Source organism: Piliocolobus tephrosceles, chromosome 14 (assembly GCF_002776525.5).
Source record: "Piliocolobus tephrosceles isolate RC106 chromosome 14, ASM277652v3, whole genome shotgun sequence".
Taxonomy (NCBI): domain Eukaryota; kingdom Metazoa; phylum Chordata; class Mammalia; order Primates; family Cercopithecidae; genus Piliocolobus; species Piliocolobus tephrosceles.
This window is the reverse complement of record NC_045447.1, coordinates 5712819-5737197: the sequence shown is the minus strand read 5'-3', so window position 1 is coordinate 5737197 and position 24379 is coordinate 5712819. Positions and strand designations below refer to the sequence as shown.

Here is a 24379-nt window from a genome sequence, read left to right as displayed (position 1 = left end):
AGGGTGCCCGATGAGGGCCGTCCTAGGATGGGCTGGTTGGGGAGGAGCCCTCTGGGGAGGTGGCCTCACTACTGGGACCTGAAGGCAAAGGGGAAGCTGAGTGTGTGCTGAGCGAGAGAAAGAGGATTCTCAGGGCTTGGAAGACCTGGTTGGGGGGTGGCATGAATGTCAGGAAGGAGCTGGAGAAGGAGACAGGAGCTGCTGGAAGGGTCCTGTGGCCCGGGCAATGAGTCTGGGCTTAGGCTAAGACATGGGGGGCCATGGAAGGCATTTTAAGCAAGGGGTGATACGATCTGACTTATGTCCGAGATTCTTCCCATGTCAGACCAGCTTCTCCACCTTTGTATCCAAGGTAATGAGCCAGAGCAGAAGCGGGCATAGCCTGCTGGTCTCCTTCAGAGAACCCAGGCTGGGGCCGTTGGGACTCCCAGGGTTTATGGGTTACTCTCATGCCCCGAGCCTCTTTCCCGGTAATAAGAGCTGCTGGCCGGAGCAAGACACAGGATGTCAGCCGAGCCCGCAGGAGGGCTGAGGGTGCCTTTGTGGAGGCGATGGATGTGCCGGGGACTGCTGAGAAGAGAGCTTTTCTGTTGTGAACAGCCTCTTGGGGTAGATATTTTCAGATTACGAATCTAGTGTCATTAGAAAACACAGCTATAAATTAGGCTGCTCAGAAGCATGGGGTGCGTAATAATTAAGTAATAAAAGTCACCGCAGGGGTAAAGGAACTGGAAAACAAAGAACCACCATTTGTAGCTGCACCACAGGCTGCTGTGTGAAGGACCTCTGAGCAGGGGCACCAGCTTGAAGCTGCTGAACCTTTGCTCAGACAGAATCCCAGGCTCAAACAGAATCCCAGCTCAGCCCCGGCCCAGAGAGAGCTGCGTGCAGGGGAGGCAGACTGGCCTAGGAGCACAGACAGAGGCCAGGGAGTGGATATTTAGTGTCTGCTTTAGCTCTACAGCTGTCTCTGGGCCATAAGCTGAAACATGTGGAGGAGCCCGGCAGCCTCTCCTACCAGAGAGCAGAGCCAGCCTGGTAAGGCAATAGGGCAGGGTGAGGCCTGGGGCGGAAGGGGAACTTTTACTCAGCGCCAGCCAGTTGCTGCAGCCAGGAGCAGAGTCCAGCATTGGCAAAACTTACAAAATGTCAAGACACTCCAGGAAGTTGTTTTTTGAATGGAAAAAATTTTAATTTTTAAGTGTTGACAATGACTTCAAAGTTTAAGACCACCATGCAGGCCACATAAAACGCAGAATGAGAGGCTCGAGGTCTGCCATCTCCGGTCCCGAGCTGTGTGACCCTGGGAGCCGCTTTCCCTCTCAGCACCTCTGTTTCCTCATTGATGTTTTCTGTAAAATTAAGTCACAGGGTAAGTTGTGAGGTTCTGAATCCTTCCTGTGGCGTTTGCATCTTTGAAAAACACGTAAACCGGGTGCAGTGGCTCACGCCTGTAATCCCAGCACTTTGGGAGACAGAGGCAGGAGGATCGTTTAAACTCAGGAGTTTGAGACCAGCCTGGGCAACATAGTGAGACCCCTTATCTCTACAAAAAATAAACAAAAAATTAGCCGATATGGTGGTGCATGCCTGAGGTCCCAGCCACTTGGGAGGCTGAGAACATCGGATAAAAGCTGTGGGTCCTCTCCTCAGATGAATGTCTTTACATAGCTGCACAGAAATAATCGCCTGCACCTTCTTGGGACTTTGGGAGGCTCAGAGCCCGGGGTTAGATCATCTCCAAGTCCTTAAGCCTTGAGGCATGAAGCGTGAATGCAGTGCCTTGGCCACCCCACGTGACTGAACCGGAGGTGCCCTGAACAAGATCCCACGGTGACCCAGGTGCATAGTTTGAGAAACACTGCTCAAAACGCCCTTTGGCTGTTGAAGACTCTTCCATTTTCCAGTCACTGGCCATGTTCTGGATACCGCTCAGTGGGAAGGTGGTTCCCATCGATGTTTCCCAGCGTGTAAGCTGAGGAACCCCTGCGTACAAGTGTCCTGTGGCCGGTGTCACAAATTACCATGAACTTGGTGGCTTAAACAACAGGAAATGATTCTGTCACAATTCTGGAGGCCAAAAGCATGAAACAGGAGTCAACAGGCCCCACTCCCTCCCAGGGTTCTAGCTGAGGACCCTTCCTGCCTCTTCCAGCTGCTGGCAGCTCCAGGCATTCCTTGGTTTGGGGTTACAGGGTAGCTCACGTTATATTAGGTTGGTAGAAAAGTAATTGCAGTTTTGTTTTTTTTTTTTTTGGAAAGTAATTTGAGGCCAGGCTCACGCTTGTAATCCCAGCACTTTGGGAGGCTGAGGTGGGCGGATAACCTGAGGTCAACAGTTCGAGACCAGCCTGGCAAAATGGTGAAACCCCATCTCTTCTAAAAATGCAAAAATTAGTTGGGCATGGTGTTGGGAGCCTGTAGTCCCAGCTACTCGGGAGGTTGAGGCAGGAGAGTCACTTGAACCCAGGAGGTGGAGGTTGCAGTGAGCCGAGATCACGCCACTACACTCCAGCCTGGGCAATAGAACAAGACTCTGTCTCAAAAAGAATAAAAGGAAAAGAAAAAGAAGTAATTTGACAATGCTGGTCTAGAGTCTTGATTACCTTCCAGTTAGTTTACTTTGGGTTTTTTTTCCCCCAAACATATTTGGTAGGCAGTCCAGCATACCTCCTAGCCTATCACTTCTGGCACAGTATCTATTTGTCACTGTCAGTGATGTCAAGATTGATAACTGGGGTAAATTTTATGTTGTGTATATTTACCATAATAATAACATGATGATCATAGAAAGGGCTGGTCATTCGGTTCGGCTGCTGCAGCATGACCCATCTGTTGGGAATCTCCCATCAGCCTCCACCTGATCATTTTAGCAGCCACCGATGAATGCTCCCTAGATCCGTTATTTCATTAGGAGTTGCAAAACACTGATTTCCCCACTAATTCTATCATTCCTCCTGCATTTATGAGCTCTGGTTTTTCTTTTCTTTTTCTTTTTTTTTTGAGACAGAGTCTCGCTCCGTCACCCAGGCTGGAGTGCAGTGGTGCGATCTCGGCTCACTGCAAGCTCCGCCCCCCAGGTTCACGCCATTCTCCTGCCTCAGCCTCCCGAGTAGCTGGGACTACAGGCGCCCGTCACCATGCCCGGCTAATTTTTTGTATTTCTAGTAGAGACGGGGTTTCACCATGTTAGCCAGGATGGTCTCGATCTCCTGACCTTGTGATCCACCTGCCTCGGCCTCCCAAAGTGCTGGGATTATAGGCGTGAGCCACCGCGCCTGGCCCAGCTCTGGTTTTTCTATAAAGAACTTTCCCTTATTGCCTATTTGATTACCCCAAGATCCTGTTAGTACAGGAGGAAAGGCAGGGAAATGCTCTGTTATTTATTTTCAGAATAATGATTTTGTGGCCTAGCAACTTCCAAACTGCACAAGGAGGTTTTCCTTTTTTCCCCACCAGAATTATACATATATGTCCATATGTCATACAGAGAGTGCTATATGATGGATTTCAACTCACAGCCATTGTTATTCTGTCTAATGCTCAAATTGTCCTGTCTTTGGCCAATTTGGGCTGGCCCCTGAGGTCCATTACCATGTCTCCCAATAGCCTCTGACAGCCTTCTTGCTTCTGGCATGGGGACCTCCTGGGCACAGAGATCAACCCTTTCTCCAGTGGTTCTTTTGAGCAGAGAACGGCACTTAGAGACCACAGTCTAGGCACTAGGGTGCTCATTGCTACTGAGTTGTGATCACTTCTAGACTTTTACAGTGGACAGAGATAGGGATAGGAAACATGTTACTTTTTATAAAGAGGAAAACTAACAAGTTCATAATGATATTTACAATTCAAATTTAAAATTACAGAGGATTTTTTCTACTTCTTTGATTTTATATAGGTATTTCTTTCCTCCTAATGGCATTTATATAATTACTAATTTGCTTTATCCTGGAATGTATACATAATAGTTTCAAACTAACAGTATCAACATTATTATTAGCAACAAGGACACAGCTTCAGATTTCCTCATGGTTCTTTTTATCCTCAGGATGTTTTACGCTAGGGATATTCTATCCAAATCTCTTTTAAAGTCACTTGAAGCTGGGCGAGGTGACTCACACCTGTAATCCCAGCACTTTAGGAGGCCGAGGTGGGCAGATCACTTGAGGTCAGGAGTTTGAGACCTGCCTGGTCAACACAGCAAAGCCCTGTGTCTACTAAAAATACAAAAAATTAACCGGGTGTGGTGGCTGGTGCCTGTGATCTCAGCTGCTCAGGAGGCTGAGGTGGGAGAATCACTTGAACCTGGGAGGCAAGGTTGCAGTGAGCTGAGATTGCATCACTGCACTCCAGCCTGGGTGACAGAGCAAGACTCCACCTCAATAAATAAATAAAGTCACTTGAAATCATCTGTGTTTATGCCACAACTTGACATACAATTAGGTTCATTTGCTCTCTCCTGTTGTGATGTGGGGTAGATGCTAACCCTTTCTCTTTAATTTTTTCATAATTAGCAAAAAAAACAAAACATTTTTTATATGTTTCCAAAGTCAAAACTATAACACAAAGTCTATTCAAAAAGTTCTAGGTTTCCTTTCTGTTCTTTCCTTCCTGTTCTCTCCCTCATTCTACAGGTAGATTCTTAGTTAATAAGTTTGGTTTATCTTTTCATTTTCTTCCTCATGAAAATAGAAATATATATATATGCATCATGTATATGATATACATCATAAATTCCAGGTATCTATTTTATATATATGGGGGCATCCTATGGGACTGGTTAAGGGTGCTTATTTAGTTTTCTCTGGTTGGTTCCAAGCTGCAAGTAGGTACAAAAATTAGGGGAGCTGGGAGTTATTAACCAAGTCCCAGACATGCTGGGTTGGCTATTTCAAGGGTTATTGTTTGGCTTCCTGGACTGTTGGTAGAGACCACAGTCTGACTTCCTAGAAGTCTGGCATAGCAGGTGGCTTCCTGGGCTGTACAAAAGGTGCTGGTTTCCTGGCCTATCTGCAGATTGTGGCTCATAATTTTGTTTTTGTTTTTGTTTTTGCTTTTGTTTTGAGACAGAGCCTTGCTCTGTTGCCCAGGCTGGAGTGCAGTGACGTGATCTCGAGTCACTGCAACCTTCATCTCCCGGGTTCAAGCGATTCTCCTGTCTCAGCCTCCCTAGTAGTTGGGATTACAGGCACACGCCACCATGCCCAGCTAATGTTTGTAGTTTTAGTAGAGACAGGGCTTCACCATGTTGGCCAGGCTGGTCACAAACTCCTGTTCTCAGGTGACCCACCCTCCTCGGCCTCCCAAAGTGCTGGAATTTCAGGCGTGAGCCACAGCACCTGGCCCATAGTTCACTTTTATATGTGGTTTGGCCACTGTCCATTTGGATATTCAGCCTCTCAACCTGTTTAGAGATTAGGTCCCACCTGGGAGCAATTGGCCATTTGCTGCAAGGACATGAAATCCCACTGCTACAGAGGCTTGTGGCTGAGCGTGTCTGCCTTGCGGTGCTGCCCGCACTGCTCTGGGATCTTACCCTTCTCATCTGTAAGATGGGAATAATACTAGTATCCATTTTCCTGTTGGGAAGGGGTGGAGCATACAAAATGCCTAGGTAAGTGCTCCTTGGCTGGAAATCGCTGTCAAAGAGAACCGGAGCCAGACACTGATTAAAGGTGGTAAAGACATTTTATTCAATACTATCGCAAAAAGGGAGAAGCTTCAGTATAGAACTGAGTTCAATTCCAGATACAACAGAAGTAAGGATGTTCGGCTGAGGAGCCAAGGGAGGGGCGGGGTCCGTGGATGGAAAATTACTAAGAGGAGACGTCAAGGCAGGAAGATCCTTGCTAAAGGCAGGCCAAGGTCATCAGATATCAAGGGTACAGGTGAGGAACCTAATCAGCAGTCAAGGGTAATCAGATGTGACGGGGAGGCGAATCAACGTAGTGGGACTCTTGGCTAAAACTGGCTTCAGCAGGCCAAGGATAGGGCCCAGGGATGCGGCCTAGTGAGAAAGAGAGCTCAGAGGACCAGACCTCTAACGTTTGGTCAAGGAGAGAGTCCTACCACCATCGCAGGCCCAGAACTCATAAGCCTATGTGAGGCACCTGTTGCATAGCTTTTGCGGGCTGGGAGAGAGGCTTTCACAGCTGTGGGTGTGATGCAACCTGCAGCTCCTGACGCTTAGGAGGCTCCCGGGGGCGGGGGGTGGGGAGCGGGTACCTCTGTCTTTCTAGGGCCTCAAGCTCTGTCTGGACTTCTTCCCTCCAGGCCTTCCACACCCTTCTTTGATCTGCTGCAGCACCGGTACCTGCAACTGTGGGTACAGGAACAAAAGGCCACCCAGAAAGCCATCAAACTGGAGAAGAAGCAGAAGGTAAGCGCAGCCCTCACTCCCGAGTTGCCAGTTGAGGGGGTGGAGAAGAGAGAAGGGCTGGCCAGGGCCAAGCATCGAGATGACACTTGTGTATGTTTATCATTGGGGGTGGGTGGGAAATCAGGTTGCATCTTCTGACCAGCATCAGAGAATCTAGAGCTGAAAGGATCTTGGTGATTATCTAGTTCCAACCCTACGTAAGTTCAGAGGGTAGAGGAGATGGGTCCAGGCCACCAGTCAATAGGCCCCGTGTGACCCTGAGCCGGGATGAGAACCCAGCTGTCCTGACTCCTACCTAGGGACCCTTCTCACCAAACCTCTGCACAACTTCACACGCCCAAAATCAGATTTTAGACTAATCCGACCTGGCCCACACACAAGTATGTCCTGTACAATCTATAGAGAAAAGGCCAATAAGGCAAAGTTGAAGAGGAACCCACTTCTGAAAGGGTGCCTCAAAGAACACATTATAGTAAACTTTGTAACATTTTATTACAAATTAACCAGGAGGAGGCTGAGGCAGGAGAATGGCGTGAACCTGGGAGGCGGAGCTTGCAGTGAGCCGAGATCGCGCCACTGCACTCCAGCCAAGGGGACAGAGTGAGACTCCCTCTCAAAAAAAAAAAAAAAAAACACAAATTAACCAGGAAGCAGTATTCCAAATACCCCCCAAGCAGGACATGCATCCTCTCATCTATGCTACCAAGGCCGCAAAGCAGGCATTGTAATCCCTGCTTGCCAGGCGTGGAAGTCGAGGCTTGGGGAGGCAGTACCTGCACAGGGAAGTTTGAGCTGAGGTCCCGAGGATGTCCAAACACTGCCGATTGCTGGTGATAGGAGTCCCTAGCAACGAGCAGGACATCAGGTCAGTGAGGATTTTAGCAGGAAGGAAAACCATCTTTAACTGTTCATTTGTGTTGTTATACACATGTGAAAATACGGCCGGGTGCGGTGGCTCACGCCTGTAATCCCAACACTTTGGGAGGCCAAGGTGGGTGGGTCACCTGGTTTGAGACCAGCCTGGCCAACATGGTGAAACCCCTGTCTCTACTAAAAATATAAAAATTAGCCGGGCATGTTGGTGGGCACCTGTAATCCCAGCTACTCGGGAGGCTGAGGCAGGAGAATAGCTTGAACCCAGGAGGCGGAGGTTGCAGTGAGCTGAGATTGCACCACTTCACTCCAGCCTGGGCGACAGAGTGAGACTCTGTCTCAAAAGAAAAGATACTAAAATGGTACTTCCTGGCTGGGTGCGGTGGCTCACGCCTGTAATCCCAGCACTTTGAGAGGCTGAGGCGGGCGGATCACGAGGTCAGGAGACCATCCTGGCTAACACAGTGAAACCCGTCTCTACTAAAAATACAAAAAATTAGCTGGGTGTGGTGGCACGTGCCTGTAGTCCCAGCAAATCAGGAGGCTGAGACATGAGAATTGCTTGAACCCAGGAGGCGAGGTTGCAGCGAGCCAAGATCGTGCCACTGCGTTCCAGCCTGGGTGACAGAGCAAGACTCCGTCTCAATAAAAAATAAATAAATAAAATAGTACTTCCTTTAAAGTATTCTGAAACTCGAACGTTCAGAGAGATCAGATTGGCCTCCTCCGCAGTAGGTCCAGACTGATGATGGTAAAATCAGATTTGTTCTATGTTCACGTGGTGCTTTACAGACTTCATCAAGGGCGTGGCTCCAGCGTGGCTGGTTGTCATGACAATCACAACCCGCACCCTCCCCAAGCCTCTGAGCTGAGGGCTGGGCTGAGCACGCACCCTGAGTTTCTGCATTTAGTTCTCCGAGAATGCCCTGAGGTCAGTCTCTCCTCTTATCATCTCAGTTTGGTTTATTTGACAGGGAAACTAGGGCTCAGTGAGATGAAGTGATTTGCCAACAGTGTCAGACCTAGGCTTGTCCAGCCTGAGAGTCCAGGCTTTTCCTGAAGGAGAGGTCCCCCACTCCTGCTGTTTACGGAAAAGCCTGGGACTCAGCGACAGCGCCTGTGATGTTCTAGGGCCAACCTGGGGATGGGAGGCATCTTTCTAGAAATCCTGGTACCCCTCAGGAGGGGCCAGGAGGGGTGTACGAGGTGGTGGGGGGCCAAGGATTTCCAGGCATGGCGGGTGCCAGGGCCTCTCCTGGCTCTTCTCAGCCGTCTGCAGAGCCCCAGACAGCTCATTAAAGAGCTCCACATTGTAATAATATTTTAAGAGCAACCCATGACTAGTTTATTTGTTAATGGCTCAAGCAAGAGTCCACTTGCTATGGTAATGGCCGGTTCCAGAGGGAGCATTACCAGCACAAACTGCTTTCTAGCCCTGCATTAGAGCTGGGAGTTTTTTTGGTTTTTTCGTCCTTCTTTCTTTGTTTTTGAGACGGAGTTTCGCTCTTTTCATCCAGGCTGGAGTGCAATGAGGCAACCTCAACTCACTGCAACCTCCACCTCCCGGGTTCAAGTGATTCTCCAGCCTTGCTCCTGAGTAGCTGGGATTACAGGCACCTGCCACCAGGCCCAGCTAATTTTGTATTTTTAGTAGAGTTGGGGTCTCACCATGTTGGCCAGGCTGGTCTCAAACTCCTGACCTCAGATGGTCCACCCACCTCAGCCTCCCAAAGTGCTGGGACTACAGGCGTGAGCCCACTGTGCCCGGCTTAGAGCTGGGAGTTTTCATTAGCAGCTATTTCACGCAACCCAGTGTTGGTAAACGTACCCCATCTTCCGGCTCTAGGAGAAAGCCCCTCCTTTTCAAGCAGAGCCCCCTGAAACAGCTCGTGTGGTTTGGAGCAGGTGCCAGCTCTGCATGTGTAGCTGAGGGAGTCTCTCTTTGCTGGGATCTTGGTTTCTGCACTGGGCATGGAAAGGGGTCTGATTAAATGAAGGCCCGCCATGCTGTGCCTGTGAGGGGAGGAAAATGTCCTTCTACCCATCCTAGACTCATGGCTGAGGGCCCTATCACAAAAGACAGGTTTGCAAGAGGAAAGCATTCAAATGTCTTTCAGTTTTATGTGACACGCGAGCCTCCGTAAGGAAATGAAGGCCCAAAGAAATGGTTAAACGCATGTATTTTTATGCTGGATTTGGTGAAAAAGGGGATAGTTGTGGAGAAACAGGATTGGATGAATAGTGAGATCTTTTGGTGATAAACTGGGGGAAACGTCACAAGTCCTATTTGTTCAGATTATCAGGATGTTCTTTACCTGTAGGTTCTGGGGGGCACCTCTGCCATGAGGGTCTCATAACCTGCTTGAGGGGAGAAGGGCAGGGGACGTGAGAGAGACCGTCCTACTTCCGCCCTTTTTCAGTGTGCCAACGGGGCATATTTGGAGGTACTGTGAACTCCATCCCCTAGCGCGTAGCCGGCAGTCAGAAAACACTTGTCCCAACCCTGTAATCTTGCTCCAAGATTCTCTGTCTGCTATATTGTCCTACAAATGGCTACAAACCCACCAAACGCTGGGAGGCTGTGGTCTGGGGCTGATAGACAATTTACCGGACTTGCTTAGATGGTCAGTTTGCAAGGCCACATCCCCACCGCCACAGACCTCGGTGTCCTCCTTAAGCCTGTCAGTATCTGGGTATGTCCTGATTGGGATGGTGATGACCCCAGATGAAATTCATGGCAACAGCTACTGATAAGTGAGCCATCATCTTGGCCAGCTGCCCTGCTCAGAGCTGAACTCAGCAAACCCTGCAAGAACCCTGCTCGCCCTATTTCCAGCAGAGAGAACCGAGGCTCAGACAGGTAATATGACTGCTTGCCTCCAATTCCGAAGTCCGGCTCCATAACCCCCGACTAGACAGCCTCTCTGCTTTGGTTCAAAGATAGTTTCAAAACTTTCTAGACGTGGCCAGATACAGTGGCTCACGCCTGAAATCCCAGCACTTTGGGAGACCAAGGCCAGTGGATCACTTGAGGCCAGGAGTTTGAAACCAGCCAACATGGTGAAATCCCATCTCTACTAAAAACACAAAAATTAGCCGGGCGTGGTGGCAGGTGCCTATAAATCCAGCTACTTGGGAGGCTGAGGCAGGAAAATCGCTTGAATCCAGGAGCCTAGATCACAGCACTGCACTTCATCCTGGGCAACAGAGCGACACTCTGTCTCAAAAAAAAAAAAAAAGGGGTCGGGGGGCTTGTAAGTGATCCACAGACACTTTCAATAAAATTAATACAATAAATCAATAAAAGGGGTTTACTGGGGTGGCGGCACCTCGATTAAACTCAGTGCAGTCTTTATTTGCCGACTGTGCCTTCCGTGTGCTTCACGCCATGGGAGGCCACGTGGAGTTTATGGGGCCCTTGGAAGCCAGGGCAGATCCATGTTCTGTAAGGCCTGAAAGGTCTGCAGTTTGGAATCCCGATTTACGAGAAAGTACACAAAGGAAACCTGAGACCGTGTGAACTCATGCACTGGGCCCCTCCTAACCGAGTCCTGAGATAAAGGACTTGGCAGCATTGGCCTCAAGGCTACTCCACCAGGCCTCTGTCCCCACACTCCCCCGGGGGCTGCCCTGAGCCAGGTCTGTGGCTCTGGCTGCAGCCGATACTGATGACTCCCAGACCAGGGCTTCCAGCCCATCCCCAGCCGCCTATACCCTGTCCCCTCACACATCTCAGGACATGAAACAGTCGAAGCCAAACCAAGTCTTTTGGTTCAGCCCAGAACAGACCTTATGAGCTACGTGGCTCTAACAGTGGACTTGCTGGCACCTATTAGAGGCACAGGTGCGCAGGTCAGCAGCAGAGGGGCTTCTACTGTGTCTCTGAAATCACACCTGCAGAGACACCATGGTGGGGGGTCCCTGAGTCCCCCGAATAAGCTCTCACTCCTGCATGAGCAGGCCATGGAGGACCTGTTCTAAGAGACACTAACCACTCGAATCATGCAGTTCTTCATTCAGACACCATGGAGTCCTGGGGACCCACTGGGACTGCGTTAGCCATGGAGGACAAGTTCAAGGATGACTAAGACACTATGCATGTCCTTAGGGCGGCTGCACACTGGAATCCCACGTGTTCCAGGGCCTGGAATACTCCGGGTATTCTGGGTCCCCCCCCCCCCAGTCTCCTGAGCTGTGGCCAGAGACAGGACCATGGAAGCAGGTGGTGTGAAACAGCCTTGGAGAAGGGCTGGGGCTGGAAGGAAAGTGACCGAGGATCTTGCCACACCAAGAATCCCAGCCCCCTGTCTCTGTATCCCTTCGGCACGGCCTTCTCCAAATAGCTGGGCAGCCATCTCACCGTTGCCTTTCCCTGGTCTGCAGGTGGTCCTTGGGAAGCTGTATGAGACCCGGAGCAGTCAGCTGAGGAAGTACAAGCCGCCTGTGAAGCTGGACACCTTGTGGCACATGCCTCACTTCCAGAAGGTCAGTGTCACCTTCATCCATGCCCCTCCCTGCACCATGCTGGCTGCTGCTCACCTTGCCAGGTCTTTACCTGCTGTCTCTAAGTTCTGTGGGCTTCTCACCATCGATTAGCACAACAGCAGCAGCAGCAACAGCTAATGTTTCTTGAGCACTTCCTAAGGCCGGGAGCTGGGCCTATGTGCACCATCTCCATGACTTTTCACATTCACTGAAGGAGGCAGCTGCTGGTACCAGGCCTATTTTCCGGACAGGGAACATAGTGGATGCTGCGGAGTGGCAGAGTCTTGGGCTGAACCCAGACCATCTGGGTGCAGAGGCTGGGCGGCTGTCCACCTGAGGCAGAGGCGGTCTACCTGTAGAGGAGGCTGTCCACCCGAGGCAGAGGCTGTATACGTAGAGGAGGCTGTCGCCTGGGGAGGAGGCGGTCCATCTGGGGTGGAGGCTATCTAACTGTAGAGGAGGCTGTCTACCTGGAGGAGGCTATCCACTTGGGAGGAGACTGTCCACCTGGGGCGGAGGCTGTCTCCCTGGGGCAGGGGCTGTCTCCCTGGGGCAGAGGCTGTCTGGGCCAAACCTCCCTCCAGGGAAGGGGTCGTTGATGCATGACATCCTGCGCTGGGAATTTTGGGGTGCAAGACAGATGCATGCCAACCAACATGAACTTCCCACAGAGCGATGTCCCTGGGGAGAGAGGAGCAAAGGTCTACCAAGGACTGGGGCAAGTGTGCGACATGTACCCAGACTGACCTAGATAAGGACCCAGGGAACGCGCCACGTTCTGGCCTCAGAACTCAACCGGCGTTCTCTCAAGCACGTAGCCCTGTAGCACGTAGACAGGGATTCATCTTCAACAGCTTTTGGCAGGGAAAGAACAGTCGGTGTAAGAGCCGGGGGCACCATACGGAGAAAGGGAAATGGGATATTTGGGAACAGTGGCTTCAGGATGGGGCTGAAGGAGCTGCGTGTGCTCAGCTCAGGCAGAGGGAGCCTTTCTAGGAGGCCACAAGGCACTCGCCTGGCCCCAGGAAGACAGCTGCACAAAGCAACGTTCCTGGCCAGCCAGGCCCGGCTGCTGTGCCACATTAAACTGCAATTTAAACAATGAAGGGCCGGTGCCTTTCTGAGCCTAATGCACACGAACAGGCTGTAGAGCTTCACCGGAGAAACCTGCTCTGCCCCCCTTGACGCGGCCTCTCATGTTCTGCCCAAGTGGCCTCTGCCAGCATATGTCAATGACCATGCGCCCCGCCGCCCGTCAGTGCGCTGCCTCCGTGCACAGCAGACGTCAAGGGAGGAACAGGGCCGAGCACACTCCGGAGGTGGTGGGAGTCACTGCAGCTCTGCAGCTCCTCTCACTGCTCCTGCCCTCGACAGCATGGCTCATCTCTAGCTTCTCTGCCTTTTCCAGCCATGTCACTTCCTCTGCTTCCCCTGCTCTCTCACTCACTTAGCAGATTCCATCCACAGCCTCCTGGCTGTGGTCTTTCCTCCCTGCCTTTTTTTTAAATTTTTTTTTTTGAAACGGAGTCTCGCTCTGTCGCCCAGGCTGGAGTGCAGTGGCCGGATCTCAGCTTACTGCAAGCTCCGCCTCCCGGGTTTACGCCATTCTCCTGCCTCAGCCTCCCGAGTAGCTGGAACCACAGGCTTGCACCACCATGCCCAGCGAATTTTTGTATTTTTTGCAGAGATGAGGTTTTGCCATGTTGGACAGGCTGGTCTCGAACTCCTGGGCTTAAGTGATCCTCCTGCCTGGGCCTCCCAAAATGCTGGGAGTACAGGCCTGAGTCACCACACCCAGCCACCTCCCTGCTCTTTTCTCTGTGAGAATCCCTGCGGTCTGTGGGGACGCTGCCTGAGGAGGGACTGGGACCCAGCGTTCCACTGGCATGGGCTGCCCTCTGCAGCACTCTGCTTTAGGCCTTGACTCCCAGCCCCACTCAGCCCCCTCCTTTCTGACTTAGAGCCCAAGACCATGGACACAGGAGACTCAGGTGGTCTCCCCTCAGCAGAGCAAGGAAAGGGCTCCAGGTAACAGTGCTACACCTGTGCTGGGAGCTCCAGTCTCACTCACCTGTGTCCCACGGTGCCTGGCCCGGAGTAGGAGCTAAATGCACATAGAATGAGCTTCCATTTTCAAAAGAGGGGGTTTGACTCAGCTGACCAGGGGTCTGCCAGTCTTGAGACCGTTACTCTGACATATGGCTATGAACAATAGCAAACCAGGAATGATGGCCTCCTGTTCCGTGCCCGGCACTGTGTGAGGTCATGTGCGCATATTCCTTCATTTCATCCTCAGAACAAGCGTCCTGACCGGGTGGTGTGGATGAGAGGCAGAGGCCCTCCACAGAGTGGCAGGGCCAGGAACCCAGGTGTGTTTGATGGCAGGGCCCAAGCTGGTACACGTGACCTATCAGGCCATAAAGATCATGAGAAAGAAAATCAACATACAAGCCACAGTATCTGTCGAGTGTTTTCCTCCTTCCTGAGGATATTCGCAGGATGCTGGGAGTTAAAGCTGCAGGCTGTCTCCCTATCCTACTGGCCGGAAACCTGGGGCCAAGGGAAATGCGGAATTGTGCAGGGTTCATCCCCGGATGCCGCCCTGTCCAACCCAGCAGAGACCCTTAGGCCCACAGAGTGCTGCCGTTATGGGTGTCACATGCAGTCCCCTCCTTGTCAGGAAGTAACACCAACAAAAAGTATTTACTGAGCCCTTAGAATGCACCCGGGGCTGAGCATGCCTCATCTCATAGATATCATGTCCCCATTCTACTGATGTGGAAACTGAGGCTTGCAGAGGTGAGAAGTGGAGTCTGGGTCCAATCTGGGGTTTTCTAGCCCCGGGGCCTCCCAAGGACCTCTTACCTCACCTCCAGGCCCCACCCACAGGTCCCAATTCTCACCACCAAGGGACTCTTTCTTCCCCTTCCCATCACTTAACTCTGCAATTAATTAACTGGGCAATGTTTTCCATCTTGTTCAGTAAAATGTGAGCCCCCAGGACCGTGCCTATCAGTTCCACACTTTGTCCCCAGAGGCTAGCAGGGTGCCTGGCACAGAGGAGGGGGTCAGTAAACATCTGTGGAATGAATGAATGAGGGTATGAAAGACCGAACCGCCAGTACAGCCCAAGTGACAGAAGAATTTAAAAGCCTGTTACGGACCTGATGAGCCTCCCCTTTCTCCCCTTCCCAAACCAAGCACCCAAGCACCCACCATCCCGGCAGCCACCAACTGGGCCTGGACTCAGAGGTCCGGGCGGGCAGCCAGGGCCGCTCCCCCCGGTGGAGCTGCTGTCTGCGGTGTTTGTCGCGCGTGAAGCCCCGGGAGGGCCTTTGTCTGCGCCTGGCGTTGCCGCTGATCTGCTGCCCCCACCCCGGCCCCATTATGAAGGGAAAAGCGCTTCCAAAAAAGTTGAACCTGTCACGGTGATGGATAACCTAAATGGACTCTCCCCGCTCACGAACAGATGTCGACGCTGAACTCTGTCAGAAATAATTAAACACCTTTCACATGGAAAAGCAGCAGGCAGGGCGCGGCGGCTGCACCGACCCCGCCAGCCACCAGGGGGCTGCCCCGCCACAGGGGCTGCCGAGACCCCCGCCCCGGATGACCCGGGCCACTTACAGGGTGGAGAGAGGAGAGGGACCAAAGAGGGAAGAGGACACGTCCCCCACCGTGCATTCCCTCCAGGCAGGGCAGTACAGAGATGTCTTCTTTCTGGTCTGTGCCACCAGCAACGGCCCCGGGTGGCCGGAGCCCAGGAGGGGGCTTAGCCAGCAGCCAGCGAGGGGCCCTCCTTCCAGGACAGTTACGCCTGGGCTCTCCGGGCCTCAGTTTCCTCATCTGAAAATGAGTGGGTGGGACTAGTTCTTGAGTGTCCCTTCCAATCCCAGATTCTGTGATTCCCAGCTCACTGGCCCAGGAGCCATGTGGGAGGGGATGGGAGCTCTTGGAGGTGCAGACCCCAAACCCAGCGTGAGCCAGCAGGGGGAGCAGCTCAGATCCTTCTCAGGTGCTCAGTTTGGGGATGGGACATGAACTCATTGTCTCCCATCCCTGAATGGAGGAGCTGCTGGGCTGAGGCCGATGCCCTCTGTGCCCTGGGGGGATAGGGATGCTCCCCTGCCCTTTGGCCCGGTGTTCTAGGTCTGCAGGGCAGACCGCAAGGCCAGCAGGGAGTAGTGTGGTACATCTGTGTGCACACATGACTCCAGGGACAGCCAGATGGGGTCAAGTGGTGACCCTGCCACACCTACCTGTCAGGTGGCTTTACCTGTCCGCAACCCACTTCCTGTTCCATAAAATGGGCTAACAAATGCTCCCCTGGCAGGGCTGCTGGGAGGATCCGGAGAGAACGTGTGAACCATGCTTAGCAGAACGCCTGGCCCATATTAACTGCCTATAAGTGGCAGCTGCCATGAGGATGGTTGTGGAGATCATTCATTCATTCACTCGCTCATTCACAAGTCTTTTCCACCTGCGCCTTCGTGCCGGGCCCTGTTCCCTGCACTGACACTATGCTGGCAAACAGGCCAGACTTGGGTGTGACTGCCGCCGTGGGGCTGCTGGCCACTGGCTTGGGGTGACATGGACAGACAGACCAACACACAGGCAGCTGCACAGCTGGACACCTGGGCTGGGAAGTCTGGAGAAGGTCTGCCCTAGGTGTCCTCGGGTGTCCCCAGGTTCCCCATGTCCGCAGCCTGAAATGGTCCGGAGACACCAACCTTGCTTGAAGGGCGGAGTCCACTCCCATAACGATAGCCCCATGAAACGTAGCCCTGCGTGGACCGGCCCACCCTGTTCCTGTGCCTTTTGCAGAAACCTCAGGGCTCTCCAGGCAGGGTCCAGACACCCCTACTTGCCCAGGCAGCCCTCTCTGGGGCCCTGGCTAACAGCGCTTCCTCTGGTTCTCAACCAGCCCCTTGTGCATGGCCACACAAAGCAGACGGTACATCCTTCTGCCCAAAGATGGAGAGCGAGTGCCCCCAAAAGCTTGTGGCCGATGACAGTGGCGAAAGACAGGATGCCACTGATGAAGAGACGGCTCAAGTACACGTTAGGAGACCTTGACAACCATGGCTTTGATCTGTATTTACTGCCACTTTAATAACATGTTGTTGGGTAAAAGAGTCCATGCCACGGGACCCCGTCTGGAGAGAAGCTCGTGAGCATCTCTGAGTGCACAATGCTTACAGACGTTTGGCAGGAGGGCCCCCCAAATGGTAGCAGTGGTGATCTTTGGTGGGGGGCGTTTGAAGCTGATTTTCCTTTCTCTGATGCTCTTTTCTATATGCTTTGCATTTTTCTCATTGAGTAGATGTAGCTTTTCCAAAACCAGTAAGGCCAATTTTTAAAATGTTTTTAAAAGACGGAGATCCTGAGTTCTTCCCCAGGTGTTCATCCCAGTGTTCGACCCCCAGCTTTGAGCTCAGTTCTTCCTGATGTCTCACCAAACGTTCGCATGCTGCTGGCCAAGTCCGGTTTTGCATATTCAGCTTCCCTCGGGCATGAAGGTCAGGGCTGTGCTCCAGCAGCGAAGCCTGCTGACTTCTGGAGTCTGGATCTTTATCATAAACAGTATATGTTATAATTAGAGACCCAACATCCATTTTAGAAGGGGGCTTGCCCAAGCATCTGGGGGTGGGGGCGGTCTCCACGTTCCCCTCCCGTCCCCTCCCCCAGAACACCCACCCCTGCCCCCACAGTCCTTGTCTCTCTACACCGCCAATACCCACCAACATTACATAGTCGTTCAGTCACTAAAGTATGAACAAATTGACTATATTTTCATTTGGCTTTTGGTTTCAGCCCCACTGCTTTAGAATAATGGCCCAAGCTATTAAGCTAACAGTTTGATTTACAAGCTTTTGTGCTCTGAACGCTGGGATCAGACTCCTCTGTTCGTGGAAGACTAACCCTGCCTCGGGTCTCCTGGGTCCCCTAGCTTCCCTAATAGAACAGGAGATGGAGGGAAAAAAACGTATCTCAGCAGCCAGCCAAGCAATGACACCCAGAGATGCAGCTGATTAGTGAAAGCTGCTGAATCTAAGAAAAGGATTTTCTTTCCCACCTTTAAGCTCTCTTACAAATCATAGCTGGCTGGAAAGTTAACTCTCTACTAAACCCCCCAAGTGGGCTCCTAGTCTGTCCACCCTGCCGCCTCTGCCTCTCCACAAGGCTTGCCTGGTTAAAATGAAGATGGGCAGACCTCTACAAAGGTGTATCTGACCCCGGGAAGGATAGCCGGCAGATCTACTACCCCTCCAAGGATCTCTGCACCAGTGATGTATTTTAAGAATCCTGTCGCTTCCTTGCATCAGAATAAGAATCGTCCTGTGTCACTGTGGAGGGCACCAAGTACAGGAATGGAATGTGTCACATGTGGAAACAGGGCAATGGGAAGAATGATTCAGAGGCCCTCATGGAGTTGACACTTCCTCTCTAAATACAGACACCCCCCCATTCTACATGGATCAGTATGCAGACTTGCCAGGGGATGAAAGCAGGAGCTTGGCCAGGCACAGTGGCTCACACCTGCAATCCCAGCACTTTGGGAGGCTAAGGTGGGTGGATCACCTGAGGTCAGGAGTTTGAGACCAGCCTGGTCAACATGGTGAAACCCCGTTTCTATTAAAAATGCAAAGATTAGCCAGGCGTGATGGCAGGTGCCTGTAATCCCAGCTACTCGGTGGGGCTGAGGCAGAAGAACCACTTGAGCCCCAGAGGTGGAGGTTGCAGTGAGCTGAGATTGTGCTACTACATTCCAGCCTAGGTGGCAGAGCAAGACTGCCTCATTAAAAAAAAAAAAAAAAAAAAAAGCAGGAGCTTAATTGGTTTTACATAATCTGGCACCTCAGAGGTATAGAATTTTTAGGCACCTGCTTGTGAGGTGACATTGCTGTTCAAATATTGGCAAGCCACAAATAGCCAGAGCTGAAGGTCTGGGGCAGAGACAAGAGGAAAGGAGGCATTTGTGTATGTGGGGAGTGATGGAGGAATAGCAGCCAAGTTCCTAGAGCGGCACTCAGAGTCTGGGAGTGTCTGCGGTGAGGCCTGGAGAGGCCAGCAGTGAAGGGATGACCAAAGCTGACACTTCCAACAGGACCAGTCCTGCAACCTGGGAGCCCCCAGCCCGGCTGCCGCCTTCATCCTTCTAGCTCCAGAAGCTTTTTGTCTAATCTAGAAGGTGGTTCTCCCTGATTATATGCAAAAGTATCTCATGTTTTTGTTGAAAATCACCAAAATCAATGAGTAAGACAGTTGGTTTGGGCATCAGTCACATCTTTCTAATTTCTAGAGACAGCGAGAGTCTCATGTTGAATTTGGGGAGTTGATGGAATTTGAGGGGTCCCCAATTTCCTCTTCTGACTTCTAGCTCATCTCCAGGAGAATAAATCTCCTACAATCTAGAGAGAATCCCACTGGCTTGGGAAGGAGTTTGGGGAGTAGCATCTTCCTCAACATCTCCCTTGAAGCTTTTTTTATTTTTGAGACAGGGTCTCACTCTGTTGCCCAGGCTGGGGTGCAGTGGTACAATTATGGCTCAATGCAGCCTCTACCTCCCAGTCTCAAGTGATCCTCCTACCCCAGCCTCCAAAGTAGCTAGGACTACAGGCCCGCAGCTAATTTTTAACTTTTTAGTAGAGACAGGGTCTCACTATGTTGCCCAGGTTCCTTCTGGTTTCTGAGTGTCCCCACTTGTCAGCCTCCATCCCCCGACCCCAGCGAGGTTGGTGGGGTGGGGACCCAAAGCCACCTGACATGGCATCACCTGACACGGTGCCACCTGACACGGGGCCGGCAGCAGGTTCTTGCCCATAAATGGCATCAGATGATTTCCTGGAATAAATTCAGGGTTCATTCAAACTGAACTCTGGGAAAACTGCAGGTGAAATGGATCAAGATGCTGGCTAACACAGCCTGACTGGCTACCCTCAGAGATGCAAAGTACATGGCGTCAGTGAACACATTTGGGGTAGGGGGAAAGTAAGACAATGGGGAGGTTTTATGAAGACTGATTCTGTCTTCTTCCCCTCCTCTCCTCAAAGAAGTCCTAGGAAATGATGCCTTAGGGTGGTGCCAAAAAAAATGTGGGTAGATTGACCAAAGTCCAATGGCCGGGAGAGTGGAGGGGAGAAGTTATCCTAAAGACAGAGTTTCTAGACAGCAGCAATGATAACATCAATAGCTCACACGTCCTGACTCCTTGAGTGCCAGCCTGGGTGCCTTTTTTTTTTTTTTTAAACTGTATTTTATTTTTTTAAGATGGAGTCTCACTCTGTTGCCCAGGCTGGAGTACAGTGGTACAATCTTGGCTCACTGCATCCTCCGCCTCCTGGGTTCAAGCAATTCTTCTGCCTCAGTCTCCTGAGTAGCTGGGATTATAGGCACCTGCCACCACGCCCGGCTAATTTTTGTATTTTTAGTAGAGACAGGGTTTTGCCATGTCGGCCAGGCTGGTCTCGAACTCCTGGCCTCAAGTGATCCACCCACCTTGGCCTCCCAAAATGCTGGGATTACAGGCGTGAGCCACCACGCCCGGCCCAAGCCTGGGTGCTTTTGTGAGTTATCTCATTTCATGTCAATACTCTCAATAACCCCACATGGTAGAGATGAGTCACCCCGTCTCTGAGGCAAGGAGGTTAAGGTTCTGAAGCTTAAAGTCACATGCCTGATCAGCATGTGGCCAGGTGGGGACTTGGACTCTGGCTGGCAGCCTCCAAGCCTCAGGCCCTGAAAGAGCTGATAAATACTAAAGACCTGCAACTGAAGTCGGGGGCCAGTGCGGGGCTAAATGCTGGACTTGGGAAGGAAAGTGCAGGGCGGTCAGGAATGAGGGATTTTATGAGTGTCCAGAGTGTCGTGGCCAGGCCTGCTCTGGCTGATTTAGGCCCTGGCAATAAACCAAACTTCCCACTGCCCCAAAAGCTTCTAGACCTTGATAAAACCTTGGGCATCTTTTAAATTGCAGTTTGGCCCCAAGGCTAAAAAGGAAAGAGGCGGCTGATCCCGGATTCAGGCTTACTGCATTAAAAGTGGGAGGCTGAGGCCGAGCCCAGCAGGAGAGCTGTGTCTGTGGGCTGGGCAGCCACACAGAACAGTTGCAGGTCCCAGCCTGCCTGGTGCCCGCCCCAGGTCTGCATCTGTGAAGTGGGGGCGGCAAAAGAGAGGACCAGGTGCAGTCATGCATGGGAAGCCCGTGGTACAGGCCTGGCTAGGGGAGGGTCATGGGGCAACAAAGCCTCTGGGAGGGATGAGGCCCTGGAAGCTGCTCTGGTAGATGAGTTATGTGAAAACTTGGCTATGCCTGGGGTCCTCTGAGGAGATGTTTAAAATGCAGAGTCTAAGGCCCAGTGCAGTGGCTCATGCCTGTAATCCCAGCACTTTGGGAGGCCAAGGCGGGAAGATCACTTGAGCTCAGGAGTTCGAGACCAGCTTGGCCAATATGGTGAAACCCTGTCTAGCAAAAATACAAAACTTAGCTGGGCATGGTGGTGGGCTCCTGTAATCCCAGCTACTCGGGAGGCTGAGGCAGGAGAATTGCTTGAACCTGGGAGGTCAAGGTTGCTGTGAGCCGAGATCGCGCCACCGCACTCCAGCCTGGGTGACAGGGTGAGACTCCATTTAAAAAAAAAAAAAAAAATGCAGCGTCCAGGGCTCCCCCAGGACTCTGATCCAGTGGGTCTGGGGCAGCCACCAAACCTGTATTTTCAGCAAGCCAGCTGCCCCAGCTCCCAGGGTCATGTCAACTCCACTCTTACAGTTATGTTCAAATATGTGTTTACTGTGGCAGATGGATGTGTTTTCATATGTTTGACATGAGGCATGATGGGGCTTTCAAAGGGAGATGGGCAGCTGGAGACCGCCTCTGTCTGTTAAACAGCCCTAAGGCTTATGAACTTCTGTCTTGGTCAGCTCAGGCTGCTGTAACAAAATTGCATAGACCGGGGAGCTTAAACAACATGTTTATTCCTCCTAGATCTGGAGACTATAAGTCGAAGGTCAGGGTGCCAGCATGATTGGGTTCTGGTGAGGGTCCTCTTCCTAGCATATAGCCAAGGTACGTTCTCACCGAGTCCTCACTTGCTGGAGAGAGAGAGAGGAAGCACACATTCCGGTGTCTCTTCTTATAAGGATGCTAATCCTATCATGGGGGCCCCACCCTCACGACCCCATTTAAACCTAATCAACTCCTCAAGAGCCTCATCTCCAATGCCATCACACTGGGGGCCAGAGATTCACATATACATTTTGTTGACTGAGCGTGGTGGCTCCCGCTTGTAATCCCAGCGCTTTGCGAGGCTGAGGTGGGAGGATCGTTTGAGGCCAGGAGTTCAAGACTAGTCTGGGCAACTTAGTGAGACTCCGTCTCTACAAACAAACAAGCATCATATGTGAATTTTGGATGGACACATTCAGTCCATAGCTAGCTCTTTCTCAAGTGCAGTGGAAATCTGCCTTCTACCTTCTCCTCATTGTGTTTCTTGCTTCTGGAGCCCCGTGGAGTCACCTTCTCTCCCTTCTACATGACAGCCCTGCAAATTCCCAAAGTCAGATACCATTTCTTCACAGGCAACCAGGGTCTCGATTGCACCCCGGGGCAGAGTTCTGAATATTGGAAGGGGGAACCCTGCGTTGCAGCAACAGTGGATGGCCCAGGCGCCATGGTCTCCACCAGTCCATGCTGCATTCTCTACCTTTACCCACATGCGTGGAAGATTTGTCAAGCTGCACTGCATTTCTATATATTTTTAAATAGAATTGTGGCTGAAGCTGTCTATCAGTGCCACTTGAATCACTTAATACAAGAATCTCCGTGAAAATTCCCTGCTGAGGGCAATTTCAGGAAGAAGCTTAGTCGGATTCATGTACTACTAATAGCAGTAATAACAGTACAAGCCACCATGTCTTCAATGCCTACTCTGTGTGCCAGGCACCATGCCAGGCTTGGCAATGACCCCACGGGATGGGTAGTATGATCCTTACTTTGCAAGTGAGAAACTGAGGCCCCTGGGCACACAGCTGGAAAGCGATAGGACCAAAATGGGAACTCAGATCTGTGGAACTCAAAGCCCTGCGTCCCTAACCATTGAGTGCACTGTCGTCCCTTCTGTTGTGGAAAAAACATGCTTGACATGATGGAATGTGCTCCATTTGGCTTCATGTAACAGAAATTGAGCAAGAGTTAGAATCTGTTAAAACCAGAGGCCTGAGAGTCGCTACGCTTTTCTTCAGACTATGCTTTATGCAACCCTTTATTTTATTTTATTTTATTTTATTTTATTTTTGATACAGGGTCTCACTCTGTCACCCAGGCTGGAGCGCAGTGGCACAATCACAGCCTCGACTTCCCAGGCTCAGGTGATCCTCCCACCTCAGCCTCCCAAGTAGTTGGGACTACAGGTGCATACCACCACACCTGGCTAATTTTTTTGTATGTTTTGTAGAGGCAGGGTTTTACCATGTTGCCTAGGCTGGTCTTGAACTCCTGGGCTCAAGAGATCCGCCCACCTTAGCCCACCAAAATGTTAGGATTACAGACATGAGCCACTGTGCCCAGACCTTAAACACCTTGTTTCACATTGCATGCAATCCGCCAGATGCCTTCAGATTACTTGGAAGGAGACAGGTACAAATATTGAAGAAAGTAAAACACTTCTTCCACTTAGAGTTTAAGCTGAGCAAAGCAGAGATCTTCAGGGTGCCTGAATCTTGGATGCATTCCTAAGGGCTGTGTTGCCTCATCCCCAGGCTCCTGACCCACTCATCTGTCCATCCATCCATCCATCCATCCATCTGTCCATTCATTCATCTATCCAACCATCTATCCATCCATCCATCCATCCATCCATCCATCCATCCATCCATCCATCCATCCGTTCATCTATTTGTTCATCCAACGATCTGGCCAAGATTTGTCTGGTGTCTACTGGGTGCCTCTAAAAGTAGAGTTACCCCAAGACCTTTGAAGGCCTCCTGTCTGCTGACAGTTCCCTAGAACCATGCCTACAATATGGCATTAACATCTTTGCTACCTAGCTGAGGACACTTAGCTCTAATAGTCCTATTTGTGACTTGTCAGGCATAGCCTCATCAGCCACAGAAAGGTTCTGCTCCTTCTTAAAAGATACCAGAAAAAGTCCTTCCTGGTCATTATTCCAATCAGATAAAAGGGGAATAACAACACCAAACCTGTCTGCAGTACACTCCACCCCCATCGGCCGAGGACACCAAACATCTGAGTGTGTCCCCAGCTTCCCTGGCAGTAACGCAGGAGTTGTTCAACAGCCTATATTAATGAGCAATAAAGTCCTGACGGACACTGCATGGACGGCTCAGCAAAGGACTTAATTTGCAACCGAGCACAAAATCAAAGACTGTCAACCGAGGAACCATGGGGCTGGATAAGCACCTTGTGCTACCTGAGAAAGCACTGTCAGGTAAATTTCCAGAGAAGGTAATTAAGGAATCCCCATTGTCTAAATTCAGCAGTAAAATTTGGAGCTCTGGAATTTGATGCTCACCAGGGACCTGGTGTCTCCTCCCAGCCCGATCCTTCATCAGAATGAACAGTAGAGGCTTAGGAAGGGATCAGCTGGCGTGCCTCCCGCCCTTTCCCTAACACGCCCCCCAGCC

The 24379-nt window shown here is 51.4% G+C and overlaps 1 protein-coding gene across 2 annotated transcripts in view; it reads left to right on the top strand.

Annotated features, from left to right (window-relative positions):
• The window catches only part of CFAP77 (cilia and flagella associated protein 77), a 171860-nt gene that overhangs the window by 129004 nt on the left and 18477 nt on the right, over positions 1-24379 (top strand). For both annotated transcript variants that reach the window (XM_026457113.2, XM_026457112.1), the window contains 2 exons: positions 6274-6379; positions 11636-11737. In XM_026457113.2, coding sequence (XP_026312898.1) covers positions 6274-6379; positions 11636-11737 — 208 coding nt within the window. The remainder of the gene's footprint in view (positions 1-6273; positions 6380-11635; positions 11738-24379) is intronic.